Source organism: Battus philenor, unplaced genomic scaffold (genome assembly GCF_028537555.1).
Source record: "Battus philenor isolate CCGP_79_NKW_IND1 unplaced genomic scaffold, ilBatPhil1.0.hap1 SCAF_12, whole genome shotgun sequence".
Classification (NCBI taxonomy): domain Eukaryota; kingdom Metazoa; phylum Arthropoda; class Insecta; order Lepidoptera; family Papilionidae; genus Battus; species Battus philenor.
Window position 1 is genome coordinate 9,594,395 of NW_027181674.1, and position 12,091 is coordinate 9,606,485.

General features: G+C 36.6%; 1 protein-coding gene across 2 annotated transcripts in view; it reads right to left on the reverse strand.

The window, feature by feature from the left end:
* The window catches only part of Ufd4 (ubiquitin fusion-degradation 4-like), a 33,895-nt gene that overhangs the window by 6,998 nt on the left and 14,806 nt on the right, over positions 1 to 12,091 (reverse strand). For both annotated transcript variants that reach the window (XM_068776779.1, XM_068776778.1), the window contains 18 exons: positions 11,904 to 12,016; positions 10,740 to 10,878; positions 9,867 to 10,007; positions 9,043 to 9,241; positions 8,435 to 8,657; positions 7,972 to 8,271; positions 7,660 to 7,857; positions 7,080 to 7,336; positions 6,312 to 6,498; positions 5,718 to 5,859; positions 5,438 to 5,607; positions 4,888 to 5,022; positions 4,522 to 4,629; positions 3,431 to 3,540; positions 3,009 to 3,144; positions 1,880 to 2,002; positions 880 to 1,075; positions 223 to 463 (listed from right to left, as the gene is read on the reverse strand). In XM_068776779.1, coding sequence (XP_068632880.1) covers positions 223 to 463; positions 880 to 1,075; positions 1,880 to 2,002; positions 3,009 to 3,144; positions 3,431 to 3,540; positions 4,522 to 4,629; positions 4,888 to 5,022; positions 5,438 to 5,607; positions 5,718 to 5,859; positions 6,312 to 6,498; positions 7,080 to 7,336; positions 7,660 to 7,857; positions 7,972 to 8,271; positions 8,435 to 8,657; positions 9,043 to 9,241; positions 9,867 to 10,007; positions 10,740 to 10,878; positions 11,904 to 12,016 — 3,118 coding nt within the window. The remainder of the gene's footprint in view (positions 1 to 222; positions 464 to 879; positions 1,076 to 1,879; positions 2,003 to 3,008; positions 3,145 to 3,430; positions 3,541 to 4,521; positions 4,630 to 4,887; positions 5,023 to 5,437; positions 5,608 to 5,717; positions 5,860 to 6,311; positions 6,499 to 7,079; positions 7,337 to 7,659; positions 7,858 to 7,971; positions 8,272 to 8,434; positions 8,658 to 9,042; positions 9,242 to 9,866; positions 10,008 to 10,739; positions 10,879 to 11,903; positions 12,017 to 12,091) is intronic.

Below are 12,091 nucleotides of genomic sequence, written 5' to 3' on the forward strand. Positions count from 1 at the left end.
GTTAATAGTGAATTTTAAAAATAAAGAAAAAAAGATAGCAAGAAATATCACTATGTTTAACATAACAATAAATACTGAATAATAAAGCTATGCTTAATTTTAAATTACAATGGAAACAAGAGAACAAGTTATTTGAGACCTTATAACACCCTAAAACGTCGTCTAGGCTCAATGTACCTAAATATGTAAAAGAATAATAGCAATAACCATAAAACAACTCACGTATACGTAGCATCCCTGTGAGTGTCGTGAGTGGGCAACTTCGCATTGAGAGCAAGCACGGCGCGGTACAAGGTCCACGACGAGCGCTCCAATGGTAATGATACACCGCCGGAGCTCAGCACGAGCCGAAGAGCGGGCAGGCGGGAAGCAGTATTGCTACTGCTCTCATTTACTATGTTGCCGTTCGTTTCCTCTGAACTGTCCTCTGCCTCTGAATCTTCATTCAGAGGAATGTCGAGATCTAAACAAAAATTCAGTAAAAGCATAAACATTTCTGAGATTAGACTAACATCAACATTATTGTAAGATGTGTTACTAAAACTAGGACTTCATATGCATAATAAGTGTTCACATTTAATGTTTAAATTATGCATTAATTTCTCTAATGTTATTTCTCTATCCAATATATTACACAAACTGGAGAAACATGGTCCTGCCAAACATATTGCATATATATGACTTATAAATAGTTGAAAACTGCTGGTGCTAGTGCTAAACTTATGCGTCCCTTTAAAAATATAAAAGTGAATTGAATAAATTAAAAAACTTATATTTATCATTGTCACATCAAAGTAACTGAAAAAACATCTGCGGCGAAACAACAGCACTTAAGCTTTTTAGATGCATAGGCTCTAATATTTTAATAACTCTACTCACCGACAGTTTGATTAAGGTTTGTCCTTCCTGGGCGTGGATCAAAGGCTGGTATGAGTGCAGAAAATTGGCGTTTAAGAACAAAATCATCGTCCCAAGGCTTACGGGAACGCGCACCACTGCCACCACCGCCACCTCCACTGCATCTAACAGCTTCTAACGCCTCTTCCTCCATCAAAGACAGCAGATTGCGAGAAACCTACGAAAGAGTTATTATAACTTTGTCTCTTTCTCTACTGGAATATGATTTCAAAGAAAGCAACAGTTTTTTTTATCTATACTGTAAAAATAAAAAAATCTATAACTTGTTATCGCATAACTCTGTTAACTAAACCATTATATATTATTGAGCACAAGAATTACTTCTTCAATGCTTGACGTGATAAGTCAATGTTAAAATTTTTTAACGATTCCTCGATTTTTTAAATTTAAAAAGAAAAAGGGACAATTGGCTCCTTCTTTGATTAAACCATGAATAGAAAAGCAAACATCACATCATCATCATCTATATACATACCCACCTACACAGAAACGTTTTATTTTTCTATAATTTTAAAGTACAGTTCAGCAAAATATTTTAACAGAAAACGCATTCCACCAGCTGAACTTTTTCAGATAACGTGTTAAATAGGAAAAAATCATCGTAATTATGACGAACTCTTGAGTGCTGAGCGGTATAATGTGGCGCGACTCGTACTGTCGGTAGAACCCGAAACAAGGTTAAGTCTCTCCTAGGTATAAGTACTCTTTATTCTTCTGGCTTGAGACCACCTGTGACCACAGTACTGCCGATTTCAAAAACTAAATTTGTTTGTTCATTATTGGAGACTAACAAAAAGAACCTTTGTTTCATACATATAATATTTGTTCATAATATTTGGTGCCGTCATAATATGAGGTACCCCAGAAAATCGTTATTTAAGCGACCAATTTATTATTTATTGCCTTATCCGATATGTTTGTTTTAATAAGTTAGCAATATTGACATATAATTTAAACTGACCTCCTGGTAAGTAGGATCATTTTCCTTGTCACTATCGAGAGGATCATCACCTTCATCATCGTCTTCCAATTCTGTTAAAAGTGCGGGAGCTCGACAAGACTCCAAGAAATCTTCTAATGAAACCTGCCAGATAAACAATTTTTAATTTTTACTCACTTTGTTTTACTAGTATACTAATGAAAATGAAATTTTCTCACTAATTTTACTTAACCTCTCAAAGGAAGACTAACATCGTTCGGGTTATACATTTTTTAATGTCCCGAAAAGGTCTCACCTTCTACATATTTCTACTCCAATTCCACTCGCGTGTCCAACCTTAACAATTGCTAACGACCGCTTGACAATTTCGATGAGGCACTTTCATTCAGGTCGTCTTTTGCACTTTAGAGCAGCAGCCTTGGCCAGCTGATCCGCCCTCTAATTTACCTTTGTCCCCGCGTGTACTTTCACATAATACAGCCTAATATTTGTTCCTATCTCTCATGCTTTTATAACATTTTCTTTCACTCACGCTAAGGGATGGAAGGTGTCAGATGTTGCGAGTGTTTCTAAGGCGGATCGCATAATTGCGCCAAACCAACAGCTCTGCCTGGTATAGAGTGCAGTTGCCCGACTTGGGTTTTTTACAAAAGTGCGGCATCCCACATGAAACAGAACGCTACACCCACCTTTTCTTCTATGCGACTGACGTAGGTGTAAATGACCAGATCAACAGCCACAGTGGCAAGTCGGGCAGCTTCCCTACCTTCCTCCAGACAGGAGAACCCAACACTAATTTGACCAGACGGGTAGACTTTCGCGGCCCGGTACTGTTGACTATAGAGGTCCTGGGCCTTCTTGCTCAAGTTCTTGATATGACTGTTAAATGTAAGCCTATTAACTGTGAGGCCTAATATCTGGACCTTCCTAGTTTGGTCAAGTGTAGTCCTCCTTGTCTGTCTCCGCAACGCTACAACCACTGCCACCGTTCATCTTGTGGGAAAGTAGGAAAGCGCGAGACACCGGTTAGAGAACGCAAGAAATAAGAGGGGAGGGGGGGTCCACGGCAACCGCCGCTCGGCAGATGTCAACGGTTTACTTTTATTGGCTAAAAGTTATTTTACAATTAACAATAACTCTTTTAACTTACCTGTTCACTCTCACTGGAAGTTGATGTTAAAGAGAGGGTAAGAGCATTCTGTGCGTTAGGAGCCAGGGAAGGATAGCTTTGGGCAGCCGATAACAAGCCTCCTGGAAAGTTACTGGAGAGGGCCAATCGAACCAGGCTGAAAACATACAAAGAAAGACGTAAATTTTCATTAAAAAAAAGAAAATGCGTGAAGTTTTATTTTAATGTATAGTAATTACATTTACCACTATTAGTTCCTAAAATTATTTTAGTGGTCATGTACCTCTTCAAGGTTTTAAAAAATATCAAAAACTGATCACTATCCTGTTCATTGTATAAAAAGAAATTCAACTTTTAAATGTAAATATTCTAGCTCAAAACTAAAAGTAGTAATTAAAGACAATGAACGAAAGACATAAAATGTAATAAATGCTCGCATTTACCTGGGGAAAAGGCTAGCGGTATGGTTGGGGCGAGTACTGCGCTGCGGAGCAACGGAGCGGACGACAGTGCCACGTCCTACACCCAATGATTCTAGTAGACGCGCCGCCCCCTGCAAACGCAATTAGTGCCAATTAGAGTAATGTCGCAAAACATCTGACGGATTTATGCAATTTTCATCCCTATCGTACCCATCGATGAGATGATTATTCGCAACCTTTAAAGCATGTAAGTTAGATATGGCTAGAGAAATTATGATTTCAAGTAAATTTGCAAGGTATTAAGTCAATGTGAAGATTTTGTAATAATACGGAATAACAATATAATAAATATTGGATAATACATACAGATATATTATTGTACAGGATGTCGAGTGGCAGATTCATATTTTTAAATACGATTATTTCAAAAACTAATAAAATTTGCGGGTAGTAACGGGACACACCCCGTGGCCACCGAGTTTACCAAGACTTATGGATATTTTTATGGAACTATCTCAAAGAGAGTTTACAATAACAATACCCAAACTTTTGTGAATTTAAGGGTACAGTAGCGTGCGGCGCAGAACACATGGCTCTGATTTGAACAGTGTATGCAAATCGACGGACATTTGAATGACATACTTTTTATAAAATTAATTCCACATTACAGTTCTATCATTCAATGCTTATATCAAAACTATGCGTCAAACATTATTTTTTTATTTAACGTAGAAAACATAAATCTGCCAACAGACACTCTGTATAATAAGATGTAAAAAATAAAGGTAAATAAAAATAGTATTACTCAATTACATTTTTTTTTACAGTTTTTTTTTTGGTTTCTTCTCTTGACTGGCACAAGCAAAAACTCAAAATTAAAAGTTGCTTTCAAAAATTTTTTATTACTAAAATATAAATGAATTGAGACATTACAGAACAAGGTAGTTTTAAAGAAAATACTATTTACGAAGACTTGTCCTCCTACTTATGGATCAAAGAGCCAGCCTGTTAGTGATTCATTAATACTTATTCAATGATGTTACATGTAGACTTGTGCCATTGTACCATACATATTATATAAGTAAATTATCGCTAAAAAGATAATTTATTACCTGCTGAGTTAAATCCGGCTCACTGGCGCTCATAGTGCCCGTGCCTCCAGCTTGATTGTCCTTTTTATGGTCGCTAAACTGACCTTCACCGCTCTCACTATCTTCACACTGCAAAGTGATTTAAAATATCAATTTCAATAACCCTATCGAAAGGTATGTATACATTCAATATATTTAGTTTACATTCATATATCCACAATATTATAAATTTATGCTATTTATATTAATTATGACAAATGGTTGAAAGGAAAATTATGTCCAAATATAATAAAACAAAAAGTTTAACATAATCGAGTTACTGCATTAAGGTAAGATATGTTTTGGCGCAGCTTATATTTTTAAAAGGAGGTCTTTAGTCTTGGATACCTGTATGTGTAATCGATTGGCGTTGTTCCGCAAAGTGTGCAGCAAAGAAGCCGGCAACGCGAGCAGCTCGCTTGACAGCAACGCGTTCGCGCTGTTGCGCATTGCGTCTCCTTCGTTACTCCGTACATCATTGTCCTGAACACCGATTGAGTCAAATGCAACAAATGATACATAATGTCACACATATTGATATTAAATACAATCTCAATAAAAATTGCTATCTGTTTACACATTTTTAATTTCTAGCAGAATATGATTTTTTTTAAAATAATATTACGCCATACCCAACATATCACAATGATATAATGTTAAAACATCAAATAAAATGTCTACAGTGAAAATTAGATTTTATAAATTAATAACACGATGTGTATTTCTACAATCCTAGGAGCTTAATTATTATATATACCTACTAATGATTTATGAAGTACAAATTCCAAAATTCCACCATTCTTGGAAAATAAAACATTTGCTAAAAAACAAATTGCAAATTGCCAAACAGAATTGTAAGAAATTTAAAAACACAAGGAGAAAAAAAAGCCTCACAAACCTCTTGTATATTTGCTTCCGGAACTGGTTCCTTAGCTGGGTATGGTTTAGTTATATCAGTTATACTAGTTGGGCCCATCTCTATATTTTTAAAAGATGCATTTCCTAAATCTGCTAAGCAATTGTTGCCTTCCGCTCCAAGTGTTAAAGACTCCACTATAGTAGCAAGATCTAAAAAAGATTATTACATGTTTGTACTATTTAATTATTGAAGACTTCTTAAACTGTTCTTCGACAAAGTATTTCGCCGCATTTTCAAAAAATATATGTAATTGAAATACCCGTGTTAATGTGGTGAGAAGAGTTATTAATTGCGGAGACATCCTCAGTCGCCTGCACTCGCGGCCGCGACATATTACTGGTCATTTCCTCTCCTGATATATTGTCAGCGGACGACGCTTGCTCCGTAGATGCTACTGACATCTGTCAAATTTAAGTGTTACTTAAATTTAAGTTATATTGTACATAGATTTTAATTACCTTTCATTTTAAATAATATTTGTTTTAACATAATTTTGTTTTCGAAATGTATACTTTATTGTAACATTTTAAAAAATAAATGTATTGTCCATCATGCAATCCGTTCTTTTGATGTAGTTAAAACAAAGTTATAATTTGCATGTTTATTACAGTAAAAAGAACTTGTGTAGAATATCTTAAATATACACCGGAAATGTTACTTTTATAATATTAAAAAATGAGTTCAGAATAAATTTTAGTCAGCATCTAGTGAAATATATCAAAATGGAAATTAAATGAAATTTATAAATCTGTTTGAATTCAAATTATATACAACAAAATACACATGTAAGGAAATATATAGATAAAAACATTTAAATATTTTAATGCACTCATGTATATTATAATGACGTTACTTGGTGATCGACGGCGGTGGCGTCAGGCAGGCTGGGTGTGGAATGACTCTTACGTCCAGCACGAGGTTGTTCGCTAGCGCCCGCGCCGCCTGCCGTTCCAGTATTTCCATTGCCTCCACTTACCACCTTTAAATCAAATTTGCCCTCTGCGCCCATGCGGTAAGAGTTGCGACCCCCGTGATCCCACCTACAACAAATACCTAGTGTTATTAGGTTTACCAGAATTACCGGCTCTATATGCAATGCCTAGAATTGTCAAACTCCAAACAAATGAGTAATCCATGCATTAAAGTGATGAAAGTGGCTTTTTAGGACAAGGTATAACACTACAATAATAAAAAGCCTGAAGAAATTATTATTTTTTGCAAAAAATTCAAAGCATATGTGTAAGCAAGATTCATTAATAATACCTATTATTTTATTAAAGATTATATAGGAGATATATATGCCTCGGAGAAGTATCATGCTGATATTCAGGTGATAAATAGACGAGTTATAACAGGAAAAATGATTTAATTAGTGTCTAAGGAGTTACTTTAAAGTTGCTTGCTAGGTTCGAGATAGAATAAATGTTCCGAACCAGGCAGTAAACATACAAAAGTATAAATAATATTCAAATTTACGTTGCTTCAATATATTGACTTTTTGAAAGTACAAAACTTATTCGAAAGCATATAAATTAGTTTCAATGTTTCATCATAATATTTATATATTACAACAGACATAAAAAATCCCTTCTAACTATCCTACTACTACTTAATCACCCACCTCACATCAACCCATCCATTATGCAAATCGGAAGTGACGGTGCCGACAGCAGGGTGAGGTCCATCCTGATCACGCCATTTCCAGTCAGGGCCTCGCAGAACACGAGCACCAACACAGAGCCCGCGCGCTCCGCGCGACCAGCGGCGCGATCTAGCTCCACCGCCGGCGCCACCTCCACATCCCACAGCATTACCGCTGACAGCCCCGGAGCTCACGCCACCACACTGACGAGGCGGAATCTCCGTTACACTCACTACCTGGAAAAAATAATATAAGATGAATATTTATCACAAAGTACAATAATACATACAAGACAATGGAAACATAAAATTGAAGACAAAAAACTATACTAAAAACAAAATATGATAAAAATTTGCATTAATTGTCAATAAAAATACTTTAACAGGTACAATTGATCCGTGCGACAGGAATCTGAAATCAATCGCGAATCACGGAATTTATGTCATAACCCCACATAGCGTTACCGGCTCCTCAATGGCAATGATAAAGTTGCCGCACAAATTTCATAGATTTCTAGATATGTCTATATTGTTATTTTCATATAATATCACACACTTACCTTTCCATATATTTCGAGTCCGGAGAGCGACAGGTAATAGCTCTGTCCACTAGCATTCTTGCCGTTTTGTTGCACTCGTAGGTAGCGGTAGGATGCGTCGGCGCGCAACCGCCACGTGGCCGTGCTGCCCGGTTCCTGCAGAGCCTGCTCGTCATTGTGCGCCGCCAAAGTGCTCCACGTCACACCATCTATCGACATCTGTAATCACAAGCAATATTGTGGTTTCCACAATCAGCTATTTATAACATAATACTTACCATACCCTTAACTTCTGTAAAGGTTCAGGCACAAATCATTAGTGTTGAAACTTACTTGGAATAACCAATTTCTGAGTGCCGAACGACCATATCCTCTTGCATGTCGAAGGGTATATGCTGAAGGGATTATATGTAAGCCGAGGTCCACCGCTATAAATGCTCGCCTGTCATCATTCGTGTGCACGTTTAAAGGCTCTGGAGAACGTGACAGGACATCTTCGGCTCGTCCATACGGTAATTGGCGGCCATCGGAGGACCAGACACTCACTAACCCATGTGCACCTGGATTTACCCACTCACAAGTACGTGCATTGCTGCCAATAAAATATAACACGCCATTTTCGTCAAAGTCATGCTGAAACAAAATTTTGATTTTAACTGAATGACAGGTTGTTAGACTGCTTTGCTTTTTTCTTTTTGCTTCTTTATACCGCCTTTACGGATTTTGTAACTTAGTTACAAAATTGTGAACAGTAACAAAACTTATAATACTTGATTAGAGAAATATGGTTACTTACATCATAAACGAAGTTAATTGGAGCCTCAGCCTTTATCTTTTGCACAAATGTAAAAGTAGAGCGATCCAAGTCGTACCACTGTCTCGCGACAGACTTTGCCAGGAATTGCTCCAGTTGGTGCACAGTGGTGAGCGCTTCAACCTTCAGGTTGCGGCCCGCATTGTTCACACTAATCGTGCAGCCATCATCTGCAGAGTCGTCACTAGCTCGTTCAACTCGCAGTCTAAAGTAAAAAAATATTGATCATATAGCAAGCAGACAGAATTAAACATAATAATTAATATTACTTTAATTACCTGCACTTTATAGGATTATGACGACGAATCACACATAATATGATGACGTGCCATATCATACACGGAGAAGTTAAGTTGTAAACGCCAATGGACAAATGGTGTTTTTCATAACAAAAAATAAGACAAATTGCAGGTGCAGCTGATGGCCGTTTGGGTCGGTAGGTTCTCGAGTCTAATAGGCGGACCGACGACATAGTTGAGATCGCGTGAAATCGTTGAATGTGAGCAGCAAACGACCATCGTAGCGATCTTTAAGAGCGGCCTATGCACTGCTGTAGGCGTGTACCGGCTGATATGTGTTAGTGTACGAACCTGATTCGTTTAGCAAGGTGGTGCAGCGAGCCGGCGGCAGGCGTGGGCGCGTCGGCGGCCGGCGCCAGCACGGGCAGTCGCTCCACGCTTTCCAGCACGCCCACCAAGCGCGCTGCAAGCGCGGCACCTGCGCGGCACTCCGCGCTCGTCACCCACTCGCGAACGATTCGCTCGCGTTCCGAAACTTGACCAGATAAATCTGCAAATTAAATTCAAATCTTGATTCAAATACACGCATGTAAATATGCACCTTTGTACCGTCAATGATTTCAAGATTATAAGTAGTAATCTACCACCCCAGTATGCAATGATCAGCACCAGCAGACACCAGCAGACCAGCTGTTGAACAGAGCCGGCACAAAACCCATTAGCTGCCATTTCTTAATGAAATTTAACAGTTTTTGTATACCTTATACATCAACCATGGAAATGAGTAAAAAAAACCAAGTTCCACGCATTTCAATTAACTAAAAACTCTTGAACATTAAAATAAGTTTTTTTTTTTTAATTATAAGGATTTTTTATCTTTTTCAAGGAGAAATGTAAGCTTTACTGGTTTATTTTTGTTTCTTGTATTTGAGTTTTGTCTGTCACTATTTTGTAAATAAGTATTTTTTGAACAATGTTATGAAATACGTATTGTGGCGTAAATGTAATATATTATTAAACAGTTCAAGCCTAATTTTCTTCACCCTACTTACATTCTTATAGATCTGAGATCAATGAAGTTAATGTTTATTTATTCATAAAATAAGCAAACCTAGACGAGATCTCAGTACAGCTTTACGTTACATACAAAAAATAAAAATTTTAAAATTCTATACCATTAGGTTGAGGGGACAACACTTGCAATAAAGACGGAGCAAGTCCCGACGACTGCAACTCGTATGCTGAGAGGAGTTCATCGCCACACAGCAGATCCGTCAATTGGTCCAGAGACTCTTTTAACTCTTGTTGCCAATTATCTAAACGTAAAAAAAAATCGTTTTGTATGACAATTAATATTTATACTTAGTTGAAATGTATAATACAAAAATATATTATATTTGTGGAGTATGCTATTCATTAGCAGTCTTTAGTGACCGAAACATTAAACTTGTAAAACACATTTTAAAAAATTAATTTATCACAAACAGTTTAAAACTACTTAAGATGGAAAATATCCCAATGTGCAATAATTTTTGCAGACATGTTTTAGCTTATTAATTTTTAATATATAAATTTAGTTTAACTTAGAGACATTACAAGTAAAAAAGCGTGAAAGATGAGAAAACTGAATATTTCATATTATAAGTGCATTTAAGAAACGAAAACAACTATTTTTATAACAAAAACATTAAAATTAGTATACAGCAAAAATTCAATTCTTGCGAACAAAATATATAAAAATACAAATAAAAATCAATTGTGCAACGATAATAAACTAACACATTGGACCCAAAATGGGCTATTATGCTCTTTCAATTTTTTTATTGTTTCGATAAGTTTCTGTAAAAATAAAAAATAGGGTTTCGTGCTAGAACAAAAAAATCGTGTAAAAACGATTCTATTGTTATCGATGAATAGCGTCATTTTAAAAAAGGGTAACAAAAAGGTGTAGCACAAGTTAGTTTAGTTTAAACATTATCTTTTTTTTTTGCTTAAGATTTAATCTTATATACAATAATAATATTATTTGCAGCAGACAATGAGAATACCTGTGGCGTGGGTGGTATGCGTGGCGAGACGCTGCACGGTCGTGAGCAGGGCGCGCAGGCGCGCTACAGGCGGCCGCGGCTGCCGTGTGGCCGCGCTGGCCAGGTGCCGCGCGTACAGGGCGCGCGCACGCTCCGACACCTGTGTGACAACCCTCTCAGTATTCGCATATACCTCCTGTAATAGACTAAGTGAAACACCCTTTGCATACTGCATGAAAACTCGAGTTCAAACAGATCTTGAAATGGAAAGAATAATAACCATCACATGGAACAGATTCTGGCTACTAAGACGAATCCTCAATATCAACCAATACCAACACCACACGAGCCAAAAGTAAAATCATTAACATATGCATACTCTTTTTACCGATCTATGGATACCAAACGTGCAATTAACAAACATCTTCATAAACGTATAGCTTGTCAACGGCCCATAGAAAGAGTCATTGCTTGGATACTCAAAATTAGACAGCAAAGAGCACAGAAGTTGATCACAACATTTAAGGATGATATGTCAAAAAGTAGAAAGCTAAAATGGGGACCGGCCGATCACACATTATGAGATGTAAATGATAAGTTGACCCAGTCTACCACTGTATTGATACCTAGAGGCAACAAATACGAAAAAGAGACGGAACCTATAGATAGTGTTCTGATAACCTTAAAAGTTTGAATTCCATTGTGAACACGCTTGGCTCGAAATAGGGAAATAGAAACATCGGGAAAGGCTAACGCGACTGCAAGTGACGCTATATAACAAAATTAATACGAAAAATAATAATTTGCTATAAAGGACAAATAAATAAAAAATGTACAATACCCCATATATAATATATACGAAGCCGAAATTAGCCGATTGTCTCTTTCCAAAGGTCGATGTGCAATATTCATCGCCGGGTACTGTAGGTGCTATTTGTTTGATAGTATTTTTCCTGTTTCATATGACATGATGCTATCACTAAAGAAATTTTTTGAATTCTGATAATTATACATATTTTTTCGTATATAAGCAGCCAATACCTCCTCTAACTTTTTGAAATGACTCCATACATGGGAATTATTTCGTTCGAATAATCGGGCCATATAAAAGTCACACACACACTACAATGACAATTTTAAAATAATAAATTTTAGTACGTTATGAAATAAAAAGATTACACTTACCTGTGTTTTCTGGGCTTCAGTTTTAGCAGAGAAACGAGATCGATTTTGGCTTGCGTTACCGTTATTTACTACTATTGGTCTTTGATCCACCCAACAACTTGCTAATTCCGGACCTAAGTGAAATTATAAATCATATTATTGCTATTCATAAATGTTAATAAAAATACATAACCAAATATTTATTTGAT